General features: G+C 38.7%; 2 protein-coding genes across 2 annotated transcripts; both read left to right on the top strand.

The window, feature by feature from the left end:
• The first annotated feature begins 4,128 nt into the window (after window positions 1–4,128).
• LOC122005898 (hexokinase-3-like) lies at window positions 4,129–10,792 on the top strand. The gene is made up of 9 exons (XM_042561141.1): window positions 4,129–4,415; window positions 7,423–7,573; window positions 7,652–7,834; window positions 8,730–8,804; window positions 9,165–9,320; window positions 9,438–9,536; window positions 9,635–9,762; window positions 10,053–10,134; window positions 10,209–10,792. The coding sequence occupies exons 1-9, from the start codon at window positions 4,144–4,146 to the stop codon at window positions 10,560–10,562; spliced, it is 1,500 nt and encodes a 499-aa protein (XP_042417075.1). The 5' UTR covers window positions 4,129–4,143; the 3' UTR covers window positions 10,563–10,792.
• A 2,627-nt stretch (window positions 10,793–13,419) lies between these two features.
• LOC122005897 (scarecrow-like protein 3) lies at window positions 13,420–15,808 on the top strand. Its single transcript, XM_042561140.1, has one exon. The coding sequence runs from the start codon at window positions 14,153–14,155 to the stop codon at window positions 15,509–15,511; it is 1,359 nt and encodes a 452-aa protein (XP_042417074.1). The 5' UTR covers window positions 13,420–14,152; the 3' UTR covers window positions 15,512–15,808.
• The last annotated feature ends 1,398 nt before the right edge of the window (window positions 15,809–17,206 follow it).

The following is a 17,206-nucleotide window of genomic DNA, read 5'->3' as shown; positions in this document are numbered from 1 at the left end:
AAGATATGGATCTCCAGATCTAGTTAGTTACTTAATCACGGGTTTACATTATTTATGGCGCAATTAAGGAGGAAAAAAAAACTATTATAAGATGACTTTAGAGACATCCCTGATGATCTTCTTTAATTAGTGGGCAATTGATAGTAATTGTTTATTGTCACTTGGCCAGGTGAACATAAGTCAATGGGATAGTCATGTCGCCTTTAGGGTAATATTTTATAGTTCTTTTCATTTTAGTGTACTTGGAATAGAGTCGGTATCTTAAGTTTACTTAATTGGCGTTGAGAGTAATTTTAAAGTGCAAAAATTAAAAGGAGATCCTAAATTTATTAAATCATCCTTTTTTTTATCAAGAAGTCAAAAGACACCCATTAGATATTTTATTTCAGGAATATCTTTACTCCTAATATTATTGTTACACTTAAAAGTAATTGTTAAAATGTATAGAAGATACCGGTAACTATAATAAAGTGTAACTATTATAAAATTGTAATAGTTAATCAGTACTTTTTATGCGATCTAGTAATTATTTATAGTTGTTACAATTATTGTATACTAATTTTAATCAATTTAAAATAATTTAAATATATTTTAAATAATTTTTGACTAAATCAGTAAAAAGTATTTAACATAATAATATTTAGATTTTATGATTTAAGAGTTAAAATTTTAATAAATAGTTAATTTTTCATATGGTAGGAATGTTATGATAGATTGTATATGATATAATAGTTATCGAATAATTTCTATATATTTTAGTTAAATTTTAAAATTTAAAATTTTAAATCTTAAATTATAAATTTGAATATCAAAATAGTTAATTTCTCACCTATGTATGTGTTTAGTTAGGTGTAATATAATCTATAATCTAATTTGTAATGTAATATAATATAATTAAATTATTACGTTTAGTAATGTAATGTATGTAATCTTTGATTACAATGATGGTTACATTCTTATATTTAGTATCTAATATATTTTTATAAGGAATATATTTCATATTATTATAAAATGATAAAAATATCCTGCGACCTCTACCAAAGGCGATGACCGATGACGGCGACCGCCGCACCTCTGCCGGAGCCGAAGGTGACGTGCAGCGACGATGGCCAATGGTGCCCGGAGGTGGTGGTAGCTGGTGACAGTGGTGGCAGCAATATCAGTGATCGACGGCGGTGGCCGGAGGCCGACGGCGGTGCCTAACGGTGCTCGGAAGTGGCGGCTCGGAGGCGGGCACCGACGATGGTGGCCAACGGTGCCCGGAGGCAACCGCCGCCGACAGTGGCTGATGGTGCCCGAAGGTTGCAGTCGGCAGCGGTGGACGACGGTGCCCAGAGGTGGCTGCCGACGACAGTGGCTGACAATGCCGCCTGAAGTCGGTGGCTGGCGACAATAGGTAGGGCTGGCGACAGAAGGTGGTAGCGGGCGAGCTGGCGATGGAAGGCTGTGGCCTATTGCAATGGGCAGCGGCCGATGGTGGCATTCGGTGGCCGGTGGCAGAAGCAACGTTGGTGACTGGTTGATATCGAAAATGAACTACGGGTATATTTGATATTTAAAGTTTAGTTAAACAATGATTTTATAATATAATCAAATGACATGATGTTGAAGTTGTAATCCAATTATAAAATTTTATTTCAAATTATATTACTTTATAATTTTAAGACGGTACTAAATAAAATAATCAATATTGTAATATAATTAAAATTATATTATAAGGTAAATTACATTATGCCAAACGTAACTACAGTAACGATAGCCAGGGATGGCAACGGGGCGGGGGCGGATTTGTCATTCCCATCCCTGCCCCGTTCTCATTTTTTTGGGTTCGGAGATTCCCCAAACCCGAATCCACGGGGATCAAATCCCCATCCCCATCATCGTCTCTTTTCCAAATTTAATTTATATTATTATTATTATTAATGATAATATTAATATTAATAATATTTTCAAAATTTTAATATTAAGATTAACACTTATTAATATTTTTTTTTAAAAAAATCATATAATTATTTATTAATATTAATAATAATAATATTGGGGATAGATTCAGGGATGTGGATAGTATTTTCATACCCGCCCCTGAACCCGTCCCATCTCTGAAAAATCAAGGATTTTCATCCTCATTTTAATTTTTTCTCGCGGGGTTCTAAATTTAGAGAGAAAATTACCATCCCTAATTGTAGCAGCTGATACTGTAATAACGTTGAATAAAAAGTATTTTGAAGATAGTGGTCTGTGTTCCCTTTTTCTTTGTTTTTTACAGGAGCATCTTTTAATGATTTATATTATTCAGAATTTCTTTTTACTTTTTGTCCATTTTAAAAGAGAACTTTATTTCCTAAAAAAAAGATAAAACGGTGTCTTTATTATTTAAATTTATTATTGAACATTTTATGTATTTTTTAAAATTAGAAGGGTGTCCCTTAAGGATGGAGATGCAATTACACAAAACATTGCAGAAATTGTTTGAAAACATAACGCATGGAGATGCAATTGTGGAAATACTGAGGGTCCTTCTAAAATGTTCCCTAGAATATTTAATGATATATGATAATATAATCATTCGCGTTGTCTGCGTGCATCGGGAGCCCAAGCTGTGCGATCGTACGGCTCCTGTGCGCTCTGACCGCTCACTGAGCTGGAATTAGCGGAAGACAACTGTCTCGTACGGCTCCCGAATCCGCACCAAACTCGCAAACCCATACCCAGCTCCCTCTCCGCTCCCGTCTCTGGTTCCTACGCCCGACCCCACGCGACTGCTACTGGGTGCGTAGTCCCCGGGTGATCGGAAAATTAGCGCGCAGCGGCTCCCCATCGTCGCTCCTCCGCGTTTGTTCTTTTACGTCGCGAACTGTGGCCGTGTCTCTTCCCTCCCCGGGCCTTGCCTTTTGCTCCAAATTACGATCCTGCCCCAGTCGTTCGCACGCTGATGGATGGGAATGATGGAAGTCAGAAAATTCTAAGAATTAAATATATATATATATATATATATATATATTTTAAATATTTTTTTTAGAAATTGGAAATTAATAGTACTTTTGAAAACGTATATAATCGTGTGATTTTATAGGGACAGCAGTGATGATTTTTATGGGCCATTGTCCGAAAAAATGATTTTCATGTCCAGTGAAAAGTCGATGGTGATTTGGTAAATATGTGAAAAAGCGAGGGCGAATGTGGGGAAAGGGAGGGCGAACGAAAAGGGGGCGGGCGGCGAGGAGTCGCCATCTATGGACGACCGACACGAGTCAAAGACCGACCAACTGTCCACGTCCGGGATTTCCTGGAACTCTGGGGGCAAAATGGTCATTGGAAAAATGGGGATGTTTCAGTTTGGTCCTAGTATTATTAGTTTTCGTGCTTTGCACTTGAAAATTAGGAGCGCCATATTTCCTTTTGCCCATTAATATAATTGATTTTACCTATTTTACCCTTTGAAATTTAACATTGTTAGGTCTTGTTAGGGTGGCAAATGAATCCAATTTAATTAAGGTTTATGTCGTTCAAGATTATTTAGTAAGTTAACCAAATTAATCCAAATCTAATCTGTTAAATATAGCCAAAGTTTCTTTCCTTTCAAATAACTAAATATCTTTTTCTTTTTTAGAAAAACTCCAACTCAAGCTTAGCAATTAATCTGTTATAGCTAAACTTTGCATTGTTTGCCATTTGGAGTCTCCCTTCCATTGATGCAATTTTGGACCAACATAGTTAATAAACAAAATACGAGGGGAAAGTTGAAAAGATGTTCTAAAACTATAGTGGCTAAATTGTCGTTAGTGGCACACTTAGGAAAGTAAAGTTGAATATTATAAACTTTGGGCGGCAAAGTAAAATTTTGTCCCTAAAATACATGTCCCATGCATTTTGAATAAAATAATTAAATTAATAAATAAAGTAAAGGAGAAAAAACTAGGCAGCATTAAACTGCCCAAATTGCCCCTTAAATAAACCCCTTTCTCTCTCCACCACCACTCTCTCTCTCTCTCTCTCGCTCGGTTCCGTTCCAGCGGTCGCTTTCTCTGTTCCATTCCTTTTCCTCTGGCCTCCTCTCCCCCGCCGGCGAGGCGGCGATAGCCTGAGACTCCGTTGGCCGCAGGCGAGGCGCAGTCCTGGGTGATTGTGGAAGATTCGGTGCGGATGGGGAGGGCTGGGTTGGGTGTGGCGGTGGGGTGCGCGGTGGTGACATGCGCGATCGCGGCGGCGCTGGTGGGTCGGAGGGCGCGGAGTTGGTGGCGCTGGGGAAAGGCGGTGGAGGTGGTGCAGGGGTTCGAGGCGGGTTGCGCCACCCCGGTCGGGAGGCTGCGCCAGTTGGTGGACGCCATGGTGGTGGAGATGCACGCGGGGCTCGCCTCCGATGGCGGAAGCAAGCTCAAGATGCTGCCCACCTTCGTCGATGTCCTTCCTGATGGGTAATCGTAGTCGCTCCCCGTCCCCCTATCTTCTGCAGCTTTGTTTTTTGCTTTGCTTTGCTTTGCTTTGCTTTTCAGGAAAATAGCAATAACTTGCTCGGAAAAAGTTCAATAAGATCTCGAGCATGTGGGACGGTCTTCTTTGAATATATTCTTTGTTAGATTCGAGTTTAATCTGCGCGTTGGTAGATGTGCTTGAGTGATGTTTGTTTTGATGTTATACTATGCCATACAGTGGACGATGGAGAAAATTACTGTTTTGTACGTGCAAAGAAGGATGCTATACCATTGATTTTGCTGCTTTCTCTTTTGGAATAATTTGCTATATGCGTTTCTAATGCCCTTTTCGGCCATCATCATTCATTTTTCTACTCTAATTTATTTTTCATAACTATGCATTGATGATCTGAATAGGTTTGGGTTCTATACAGATTGGGAATTATTCTTGCTACCATAACAATCATGGAACTTCCGATAGTTGCATTGTGGTTTTTTGTGCCTTAATGTTCTGAAAAGAACGGGGGTAGATGGACTTGTTTATAACTATTTACGGATTTTTCGTTCTATAATGTTCTCGATGTCTGAGACTTGAGCATCTGTACTGGCTTGATTGTAGGAGTTAATTTTACATACTTCTGGTTTTGTACTGATATAATGTGTTCAATTGTCTTAGTTTATGTTATAACTTAAACTCCATGTATAGGGATACTTCCATTCTTTATTTTCTTAGTATTGCAGTAACATGAGCATGAGAAGTGTTCAAGTAATTGAGCTAAAGAGGTGACAGGGACAAAAATGTGAAAAAAAAAATCTGAGTGTGATATTTTTTCTGATATAGTATGTGAAATAGAAGTAATTTCTTGCTTAAGAAGTTTCAAAATCATGAATTCTAAAATTTTCCTATATTAGAAAAAACATGAAATGGCATTTTTAATTAGTTATAATGGTTAAAAACTAGAGAGAGAATCTTTTATCATCGTCGACAAATAGTTGAGTTTTGAAGTCAAATTATGTCTGGAAACAATATTACATAATCATGGTTGTGCAATGAACACAGCTTATCAAGGTTATTTGCAGATAATCTTACTGATATTCTTTTGGTAATGTCATAAACTTTATGGTATTTAGCAAGGACAATGATTTATATAGGTTATCACTCTTTTCAGTTTGGAATTTCACTTGCCCATTTATTGATCGAGGTAGTTCATGTTTTGATGCTTGGAATGTCTTGCATGAGACTGGAAGGATGTTAAAACATGCTAACAAATGCATCTCCTTGTATTAGATTTTCCATCATGCATAATCTCCAAGTTTCTTGTCATCTCTCTGTCTTTGTGCTTTTTCCATTTAGCTCTTTACATTCTCTTCATGTTATACCAGAATACCGATCAATTTAGACTGAGAATCATTGATTTGAGCTACTGTTATGTATTCCACAAAGCTGTGAATCTAATATTCTAACAAATTAAACATTTAGAAATTTTTATTCTGGGTGCAGAATTTCTTGAAGAAACTCAACTGCTTAAGTGTTCCGGTTTACTAAAGCTTCTTAGTTTCTACATTTCTAGTAATGTTATTAATACAATATTGGATGTATGAGGATAGGAAAAAATGAAAATTTGTCTCATGAGTAAATTAACCTTGCTGTGGTTAATGTTTGTGCATATTTTTGTGAAGAATAATTTCACAGTTGTGGTTGTGTTACTTTTTTTATTCCTTACTCCTTTACTTGACTACATTTCTTTCCCCTGAATGTTACTTCTTAATTGAGTGCCAATTACTAATTTTCATTTTATGGTAATTTTTTCATCTTAATTGCATGTGTATGCTCTCTATCATTCAACTGATGACATGTATCTGCCTACTAGATTGTTTATCAAGATTTTATTAGCAAGAGTGCATTATTTGTGTAGCAATTGTCCACTGTGATTATATCTAGTGTTCTAGTATTATCCCAGCTACATATGTTATCACCAGTTATTTTAGTAGTGATCTCCTGACAACTGCTTATTGTGATTGTCCCTCTTTGCTGTGCGCTAGTGCTTTACATAGTTTTGCATAAAAATTGATGTGTGAGCTTGTGTTACAACTGATCCACAGTTTTTCATGCTTACTTCAGCGTGCTTCTTTCTTTACTTGATCATCATTTATTTGTATGTCTATAAGATATATATACTTGATCATGACATCCAGTATGTTTTGAACTAATGCTTGTCCAACCTGAGTATGGTAGCACTTATTTGCAAGATGTAAATTAAGCTTAAGCTTCTATATAATCTTTTGAGGTATAGACTATGACTTGTCCTCCTAACCATTACTCCATCTCTTTTTCCCTTTCTGTCTGTTACATTATCACATGGCCGATGCAGCACCCTGGGCAAGCTAGGCCTACTGCTAAATCCATTTTTGTTGTTGAAAATGAATTGTATAAATGTTACTATGAATGTATTTGGCAGGATGTTTAATTCTTAATTTCGTATGCAAGGATATCTTAACAAGTTTAGTTGCAAGGTTTCTGGTTTGTGTTTGTAGATCATGATAATGTCTCTTGCATTAATAGTGCTTGATAATGTGGCTAGGAAAGGAAGGGGGCACTGAAGCGTGAAAAAGAGCAGAAGCAACCAGGGAATAGTCAATTTTACCCTTACATAGGGAAGCAAGGGTGGAAGCTTTAATAAGATATCCAATGATAGATGGGCGTACATACTCAATATCATACTTGTCAATACCAGTGCATCTCGTTGCTATGTTTTTTTATTCCTCATACTTTCCAAGTAAAGAATTGGGTGTCTGCAATGGATATGGTTATGGGCAGTGCATTTTTCTTTTGTACCATACCCATTACCATCCCTTTATATTAGCAATTTAAGAATCAATTGACCTCGTATTCTTTTACAATTTCTTGTCATATTAGCCTTAATTTTGGCCTTTTCTCCCTACTAAAATGGAATACTTTGGTGCTAATTTGCAAATAATTTGCAACTAACATGTTCCTCTTACTAAACAGAACTGAAGATGGAATATACTATACTCTTGATTTAGACGCAACCAGTTGCAGAGTCTTAAAGGTTGAACTGCACGGTAGAGGTTCTAAGACCATCAACTATAAAGTTGAACAGAACAAGATTCCACCAGAATTGTTGACCAGTACAAGCGAGGTAATTTTAACTTCTCTTTTGGACATTCTTCTCCTTGTCTGTGCCCTATAAAATCTACTCTATCTTGTTTCCATGCAGGATTTTTTTAATTTCATTGCTCTGGAATTAAAAAAATTTGTTGAAAGAGAGGAAAATGATTTTAAGCAAATATCTAAAGCAAGGATGGAACTTGGGTTTGCGTTTCCTTTTCCTATTAGACAATCGTCTTGTTCGTCAGGTGCTCTTATTAACTGGACAAAAGGCTTTGCTGTTGAAGATGTTGTAAGTTGAATTTTTATCAAGAGTATGATCTCATTCATAATAATGCATTATTTAGTATTCATTAAGAACTTGCTATCGACTGCAATTTTTTAATGCTTATAATTAATTGTGTGGCGGCTTCTTTCTCTTTTTGAACAATCTTTTAACCATTAGCATTCATTTTTACGATCCCAATTCCTAAGTTGGTAATTTTCTTAGTTCGTATATGATATTTGGAACTTGAGAGCGATATTTTTCTTCTAAAACATGACTATGTAAGCACTAACAAGTGATTATGTAGTGGATGGAATGTTTTCCAAGATAAGGCATCAATTAATATATAAAAACAGCATATGTGGCATCTAACAAATAGTTATGATATAACTAGTAGAGGCATAGTGAATCCAAATTGACTATTAACTGATTGATTTTTTAAACGCAAGTCAGTGCATTGACGTCATTGTTTAAAAACAATCATGTACATGTCGTGACTAACAATTTATATGTGATTATATGGTTAGTTTAGGTTTTGTTTCAACTATGGTTACATTACATTGCTGGCAGCTCATGCTAGTAGCAACACATGCTGATTCATCGGTGTAAAATTTTTAAAGTGATGGACAATATTGTTTACTCTTGACCACCATTTCAAATGCTTATTTATAAAAAATATTTTAAATGGTAATTCATTGCATAATGTTTGCTGTAAAATCTGATCCTTGTCAAAATAATTGTTTGATCAACCTTTATGAAACTTGAATAAATTGTCAAAAAAATTTAAGTCCAATAAGTCTGAGTGGATTAAAATTCTTTTCCTTTGCATGGAGTAAAACCTTCTAGTAGCTCAAAATCACTTCATCACCTGCTTTTTTTAGAGCCTTAGTTTATAAAATGACTGACACGACTTGTAATTTAGGTTGGGAAAGATGTTTCACGATGTTTAGAGGAAGCTACGTCAAGGAATGGAATTAATATGCACGTAGCTGCTTTGGTATGTTTTCAGAATTCTTCATTTGCTACTGCCCTCTGGATTTTACGCACATCCTTTCATTGCATGTTTAGAGAAATGTATCAACTGAAACCTGTTCAGAGAATTGCATTATCTGAAACGAGAGATTGTAAAATTTTAGTATAACCTTTTTCTTGTATATGCAGCTAAAGATTTTATGATGTGTTTTCTTTTTCTCTTCAGAGTACTTTGCCTCAATAGTGTTCCCTAGTATTTATTGACCGAAGAAGTACTATTAAACAGAATCACTTCAAATTCCAATTTGGATGATAGATCCCAATCCTGTGCATCCATCTTTATCTCCTGGTTGTGTTTTTACTCGACTATTTTCCTTCTATCCAGGTGAATGATTCTGTAGGTACATTAGCTCTTGGTCATTATCATGATAAAGACACTGTAGCTGCTGTGATAATTGGTACCGACACCAATGCATGCTACCTTGAGCGAATGGATGCGATAATTAAGTGGCAAGGCCTTCTTACAAACTCTGGAGGCATGGTATCCTTTTTGTTTATGTCGAGGCACATGTTTTTCTTTGGCTTGTTTGATTCTTGGACAATTTAGTGGAAAATCTCTTCTAGTTCACTTAAATTTCCTTTTTTGTCAATTGATTAGGTCGTCAACATGGAATGGGGAAATTTCTGGTCATCACATCTACCTAGAACTGATTACGATATCGCTTTAGAGAATGAATGTGCAAGTCGAAATGACCAAGTATCCTTCTTGAGCATCGTCCACTTCTATTCTACTGAAATACATTTTCAATTTCATGAAATAACGTTAACCTATGCGACTCATTCGCCTTTCTTCAGGGGTTCACAAAACTGATTTCAGAAATATACTTGGGTGAAATTGTTCGAAGAGTTCTTTGTAGAATTGCAGATGAATTGAGTATATTTGGAGTTTCTACTCATCAACTATCAGTACCATTTACCTTGAGGTACCTAACCCATATTCGAAATCTATGCTTGTCAATCTTTATTATTTCTTGTACGTTAATGAAAATTGTGACAAAAGTACAAACTTTTTCAAGAAACTAGATTTAACTTTGACTCAGAATTTGAAAGTTAGAACTGCATCATTCTCAAATTCTGTAAAATAATCATTGTAAAACAGTGTGTGACAAGAGTAGTTAGCTTATAAACATCTAACTTCCTTTGTTCTTTCATTTTATCTTAAATGACAAATATGGAGATTCTCGAGTCCATAAGTTGTAATTCTCTGGTTCAGGACATCTATGATGGTTGCCATGCTCGAGGATAACTCTGTCGACTTACAAGAAGTTGGAAGGATCCTCCGAGAAAGTTTTGAGGTACATAAACCTTTTGAATTTGTTCTTTCCTATTGGTTTTTGATTCTTCATCCTTAATACTTCTACTCCATCAGATATCTGATACTTCTCTCAAAGCAAGAATGCTCATCATGAGAGTTTGCAACACCGTGATCCGAAGAGCTGCTAGACTAGTTGCAGCAGGGATAATCGCTATTCTGAAGAAAATCGGTCGAGATGGATATGGCAGCACGTCGACTGGAAGAACCCAAGGCAGATCAAGGAGAACAGTCATTGCAATCGAGAGCGGCCTTTATATTAACTACCTGATGTTCCGGGAGTACCTTAATGAAGCCATATCAGAAATCTTAGGTGAGGAGGTTGCCCAAAGTATAGTCCTTAAGATTTCTGAAGATGGACCAGGAATTGGCACTGCATTGCTTGCTGCACTATATTCATCCCAAAGATGAATACGAAAACTCTCAATTCAATTATTTTTCTTGTGCAAATGTAAGAAATTGTTCCAAAGTCACAAAGAAGAACTTGTATAGTGCAGAAATCCCTCCTGAAATGTTCTAGCTGTTCATATGCCTTTCCATCAAATGTAAGTTATTGTCCATATCTAAAATTTAAAATGAAAAGGCGGGAAACAAAATTTATTTTTGTATTTATGGAGATGGTTCCAAGTTTCGTTCCTCCATCGATCGGCATAGAATTTTTGAATGTTTTTTTCTCGTACATGTTTCTCATGTGGTTGATGTTCCATAATAATCTATGATGGGCCAGCTGAGTTAAGCCCATAAGAAAAGAGAAAGTTAGGCTTGGTACGAAGCTAAGTCCAAAAAAACTTAAATTCCTGAAGCGCTAATAGGGGTGAAGAAAAATATTAAATTTTTGATATATCACACTTAACGTATCAAAATATATTGATATTATTAGTATGTTAAAAATTTTGATATGGTATTATATTGTACTGAATTTTTCGTATTGGTATCGGTATGAGATTTAGTATTTTGGTACAATATACCGTACTGATATTGAAGTTTTAAGATAAACGGTGTGAAATTTTGATATACCGAAATTTCGATATGACATCAGTATAAATTTTCTTTTATTGATTTTTTTGGTATGATATATGATTTCGGTATCGGTATATCGTACCGAACCACCCCTAAGTAGGGATGACAATTGATATGATTTTGGTAGGATTTCATATGCTCCGTACCCATCCCCATTTATTATATCTATACCTATACCCATCCCTATACCCATCGGTATTTAACTTTCATACCCATCCCCATACCCATCGGGTATCCATATCCTACCCATCATCTTATTACTCCCTACCATTCTCGTTTTTTTTAAAAAATAAATTATTTCAATGTACTTGTCAGTTCTTTCTCGTCTTGTGCTCCTTCGATCGGGTGAACATTTCCAGTGGAAAAGAAGATGAGATACGTGTTGATGATCGGACAAAGAGACAAACTAAGTTTTTTTTCTAAGAGAGAAAGCAGGATAAAGTTTTTTCTTTCCCAACAAAAAATGAGACTTATATATATATATATATAATACATCCGCCTCCATACCCATATCCGAATACTCATTTACTATAATCAGGTATAAAAATTCCCTTCATATCCTCATCCATTTGGGTCAGATGTCTGATTATCCATCAGATTAGGGTAAAATTGCTATCCCTATTTCTAAAGAGTCAGTTGAGAGTTGAATAATGCTCAAGAGTCTAATCCAAAGGTGCTCAGGAAATGAATCTGAAGATACTTAGAAGTCGGATCCGAAGTGCTCAAGAATCGGGTTCGAGGGTGTTCGAAAAGTGGATCCAGAGATACTTAGAAGTGAATCCAAATACTTAGGAGTTGGATATGAAGGTGCTTAGGAATTGGGCCCAAAGGTGCTTGGGAAGTAAATTTGAAGGAATCGAACAAGAAGGTGCTCAGGAATGGAGCTCGAGGCCAAATAGCACTCGGCTTCCGAGACAAATGCTATGCAAAATGACCTAGGTCAAATGGTTTACTATATCAAAGGTATGAATTTGAAGAGAGTAACAAAACTTTGGAAGGAGGCCGAACATAATGACAATCATTAATAATCGTTAATAGGAGAGGGGATCGTGGAGCCGTTGTTGAATTAAAAAATAATAATAATGATCGGTAACCGTTGTGACAAGAGAATATCAATATCATAATTACCACTGTTACCAGATAAAACTATATAAAAGAAAATGATCATTCAGATAATGGATGAATACTTTATACACTCATCTCTTTTATTTCTACCATTTTAAGTTTATCTCACTCAAGTATCAGAGATGTCTCTTAGGAACTAGACTAACACCCTCTGATTTCGTATTGACTTTAAGCAGAGATTCTTCTACTCGGTGCAAAGAAGACGAGAAGCTCGCTTGACCATCAACATTCAAGAAGTACTCGATTGAGAGTTTTCGAATTCTACCCTATCAGTTGTCCTTTTACGAAACCTAGAAAACAAACCTCATAGTGGGAACCCTTCTTTAAACCCTATTGAGGACAAAAGGACAGCCAAAATGAACCCCAAATGAAGTGCACAAAAAGAGGACCAGTCCAAACTTTGTTACTGCCTCCAAGTTCTTTAACTCCTTGTAGGTTCCTATTGGAAGCTACTCGTGGCTGAATGATTCCTTGCTCCACCTTCTCTTCCACATTCACACATTCAAGTTTTCGATCATGGTGTTCTTGTTTGCGTGTGCACGATACATGCTTCGTGCCACGAATAAAGAAGCGTGTGGGGCTATTTGGGATGGGGACGAGCAAAATGGCCTAGTTTGAATGTGGGTTTAGTCCAAGGTAGGTCACACTAACAAGTTATAAGAGCATGAATCGCGTGTGACGTTAAACCATTGATTGAGATAAACTACAATACCCTAATTAGGATTCATCACTCTTGAAAATGTCAATTGTTTCCTAATTTTAACCTTCTAAATTCAAATGTTATTAAATCATTTTCAATTTGTTGTGTAATTAACATGAATTCTATATATTTTTTAAATTAATCTTCTTAATCTACCATATTTCAAATAACACATTGCGCAATTCATTTATAATTAAAATTATTTTCAAAATTATTGTGGAAGTATTGAAAAATCTAAAGTTCGCGATTTTAAAAAAATCATTGAAATTTTGGTCAAAATAGAATGTAATAAATATTTGTATCTTGTAATTTATTATTTTTATTAGTAAAATCTAAATTTTATAAATTTTAAAAGAGAAAAAAGAACAAATAAAAGTGGAATGGTCAAAGAAGTAGAAGAAAAGCTCTCGAAGGCCATGGCGGAGCCCCGTCCGTCCCCATCCTTTGTCGCCACCTCGATCGTCCTCCTCCCTTTGTCTTCTTCCACTCCCCTCGTGATAAATCCTCTGGCGAATCCTCACGCTGCTCGCTACTCGCCAGTGGCGGACGCTTGCGCCCCGCCCGCGTGAGACAAAACCCCACAAGGAGTCCGCTTTTGTTTCTTACTCGATCCCCTTGGCGGCTTCCGCGGCCACCGAATAAAGCGGCCGACGATTGCGACGCCAGGAAAGCGAGGCAACGCAACATCCTTCCGAATGCAGACACCGAAGCGATCGCGGACAAAAAGGCTTCGCTTTTGTCCTTCCAACCTCGATCTTCTTTCTTTCCTTCCCAATCCGCCCCCCAATTCTTCTACCTGTCCGTGCGATTTGTGTGGTCGCGGAGGTGGGAGAGAGTCGTTGCGTATCTTAGCAAATCTCCGCGGAGAAGGACGTGTTCCAGGTGAAGAAATCGCTTTTTTGGACCGGTTTGATGGAGAAAGGGGCCTCCTTTGTATGCTTTTGAATCGATCTTCTTCTTCTTCTTCTTCTTCTCCTCCTCCTCCTCCTCCTCTTGTGTCGCCGGAGCTAGCTTTGGCGGGAGAAGATAGATAGAGAGGATCGATCGAGAAAGGCGGCTGATTTGCGCGATTTTTTTAGTCGATTTGAGTTGTTGAGGTTTTCTGCGATTGTTTTCTGTAAGTTTGGATCTAGTTCGCTGTCGGCAGCCGGTAAAAATGGCGCCTTTGGTGGGCAACGTGCCGGTCCAGGAGGACGGCTCGTCCTCGGTGTCTTCTTCGCCCCTCAAGACCTTTTCGTTGATGTCTATTCCGCCGCCGTCGCCCTACTCGCCGTGGCTGCACGAGCTCAAGTCCGACGAGCGGGGCCTCTGCCTGATCCACCTCCTCCTCAACTGCGCCAACCACGTTGCCGCCGGCAGCCTCGACGGCGCCAACGCCTTCCTGGAGCAGATCGCGCTGCTGGCCGCTCCCAACGGCGACGCGATGCAGCGCATCGCCTCCCACTTCTCCGAGGCGCTCGCGCGGCGCGCCCTCCGCCAGTGGCCGGGTCTCTACCACGCCCTTGACTGCGTTCACCCCGTCGCGGAGGCAGCCGCCGCCCGCCGCCACTTCTTCGATCTTTGCCCCTTTCTCCGCGTCTCCTACGTCGTCTCCAACCAAGCGATCATGGAGGCGATGGAGGGGGAGAAGGTGGTGCACATCGTCGACCTCAACGCCTCCGACCCCACGCAGTGGCTCTCCCTCCTCCAGGGGCTGAGAGCGCGGCCCGAGGGCCCGCCGCACCTCAAGATCACCGGCGTCCACGAGCACCGCGAGCTTCTCAACCACGCCGCCGTCTGCCTCTCCGAGGAGGCCGAGCGGCTCGACATCCCCTTCCAATTCAACCCGGTCGCCACCAAATTGGAAAACCTCGACGTCGAGACCCTCCGCGTCAAAACAGGGGAGGCGTTGGCCATCGGCTCTGTCCTCCAGCTCCACACCCTTCTCGCCACCGAGGCAGTTCAACAAGAGGCGCCAGCGCCGGTCGGCCAGCAGCTGACGATGGGAGAGTGCCTCGACAAGGACCACAGCTCGATCAGCGACTCGGCAATGCCGTCGTCGCCAGCGGAGAGCTTCCTGGCCTCGTTGTGGGGGCTGTCGCCCAAGGTAATGGTGGTGACGGAGCAGGAGGCTGACCACAACGGCAGCGCCCTGATCAAGCGGTTCGTCGAGGCGCTGTTCTATTACGCGGCGCTGTTCGACTGCCTCGACTCCACAGCCGCGCGGTCGTCGGTGGAGCGGCTGAGGCTGGAAAAAGTGCTGCTGGGGGAGGAGATCAAGAACATCATCGCCTGCGAGGGGCTGGAGAGGAAGCAGCGGCACGAGAAGCTGCAACGGTGGGCGCGGAGGCTCGACGCCGCGGGCTTCGGGCCTACCCCCCTCAGCCACTGCGCGCTCCTGCAGGGCCACCGCCTGCTGCCGAACTTCGGGTGCAAAGGGTACAATCTGAGGGACGACGGCGGTTACTTGATGATGTCCTGGCATGACCGCCCTCTCTTCTCTGTTTCAGCTTGGAAATGCAACGGATTCCGTTGAATTTCATTTCTTCTTTTTTCCTTTTTCCTCCCCTTCTTCTTTCTTTTTATTCTACTTCTTCTTTGTTGTCGTTCTTGTTCTTCGATTTCTTCTTCTTTCTCATCCTTCTTCCTTCTCTTCTTCTTCGTCGTCATTCATCTTCTTCTTCCTTTCCCTCTTTCAATTCTTCCTCTGTGCATGCACATAGATGTTTTTGCTCTTGTGATGTTAATTCACAAACCATTTGGAACAGATTGTTGTGTCTTTCCATTTGTTTCTCATTAGATTAAAATCTCAACAGCATGATTTTGTGTGACACATTCAAGGGATTAGGTTTTTAACATCTTAGCCGAAGGAAGATAAGAATTCGACAATCTACCTCTAAGCTGGTCTTCACTAAACTTCTACGATGACTGTTGAATCTAGGGTGCAAATTAATCCAGCTTGTTTGTGAGCTTTTTGAGTCTAAATATTTGATTCGTAAAGTATCAAATTCAAGTTAAATTTGAACATATTCTATAATTTATTTGATTGATCATGAGTCATTCACTAGTCAGTCGAATATAAATTTAACTTTATTTTTTTTTGTAATTTTAATGTAAATATGCTATTTGAATTTAAGTCATTTTGAATTTTAAATTATAGTTTTTGATTTTGAATCGAGGTGTCAAGCTATTTTGAGTTTCGAATTCAAATATCACATATTTTAAAATTCAAATTCAAATATTAATAATTTCATACTATTCAGCATTTGTTTGCCGCCAATAGGGAGTTGGGGGGACTTAGTTTGTTCGATGCTTTCCTCTGTTTGCTCGCGTTGACAAGTGTTCGTAAATCGTAGAAGCATATGATCCTTTCACCACTCAATATTTAGAACACATGTTAGTCATTAAAGAATTATGTGCTTCTGAATTTCCGTCGCCGAGGGGTTGAAGATGGATGATCGTAAGTTGGTAATAGAAGCTAAGTCGTGTGCTCAAGAACTAGAGATATGTCGTGTGATTCTTATATCAAGTCATCAAAGTTTTACGACTTTGTGAAATAATGAAGTTAGTCAAGGCGTTCATTCCTTCTACAAAGGGATCACTCCATCCTGTAGAATCATAAAGCACTATAAGGGGGTGCAATAATACTAGTTGTTGTTCTTTTTACTTTTTTGTACAAACATGAGAGAAAGCCATAGAAAAGAATTACACACAAAAAAAAAAAAACACGTCTAACATATGTTTTTTTTTCCTTAGTTTGGAGTCTTCGACGACTTCTATTTCAATGCTCGTATTTGTCGAGTGCTTTTGTTGTATAATCCACTATAAGCTCAAATGATATAGAAAATTAAAGTGCAAGTAAATACAAATATATCGATGACTTTGTGATGAAGCTTGGGCGTAGTTGCACTACAAAAAATAAAGCATTCTAGGACGAATTTTGGGACGAATTTTAAAAAAAAATTCGTTGCAAAATTTTTTGGGACGAAATCAGGGACGAAAATTTTTTCGTCCCAAAATGTTTGATGCCAACTTTTGGAACGAATTATGGTTTGTTGCAAATTCGACAACGAATTTGGGGACAAAATTGGCGACGAATAAAATTTTTGTCCCCAAATTCGTCGCAAAAAAGGAACGAATAATTTTTTGTTGCAAACTTAGCAACGAATTTGGGGATGAATTCAGTTCGGAGGAAATAATTTTTTGTTGCTAAATTTGTCCCTATTTTTGC

Source organism: Zingiber officinale, chromosome 7B, assembly GCF_018446385.1.
Source record: "Zingiber officinale cultivar Zhangliang chromosome 7B, Zo_v1.1, whole genome shotgun sequence".
Taxonomy (NCBI): domain Eukaryota; kingdom Viridiplantae; phylum Streptophyta; class Magnoliopsida; order Zingiberales; family Zingiberaceae; genus Zingiber; species Zingiber officinale.
Note: the sequence above shows the minus strand (reverse complement) of the source record. Positions and strands in the feature narration are given on the sequence as shown.

Coding starts and splice junctions, on each gene's coding strand:
- LOC122005898 (XM_042561141.1), top strand. CDS start 4,144: ATGGGGAGGGCTGGGTTGGGTGTGGCGGTGGGGTGCGCGGTGGTGACA. Junction 7,574..7,651: donor TGTTGACCAGTACAAGCGAG/GTAATTTTAACT, acceptor GTTTCCATGCAG/GATTTTTTTAATTTCATTGC. Junction 8,805..9,164: donor ATATGCACGTAGCTGCTTTG/GTATGTTTTCAG, acceptor CCTTCTATCCAG/GTGAATGATTCTGTAGGTAC.
- LOC122005897 (XM_042561140.1), top strand. CDS start 14,153: ATGGCGCCTTTGGTGGGCAACGTGCCGGTCCAGGAGGACGGCTCGTCC.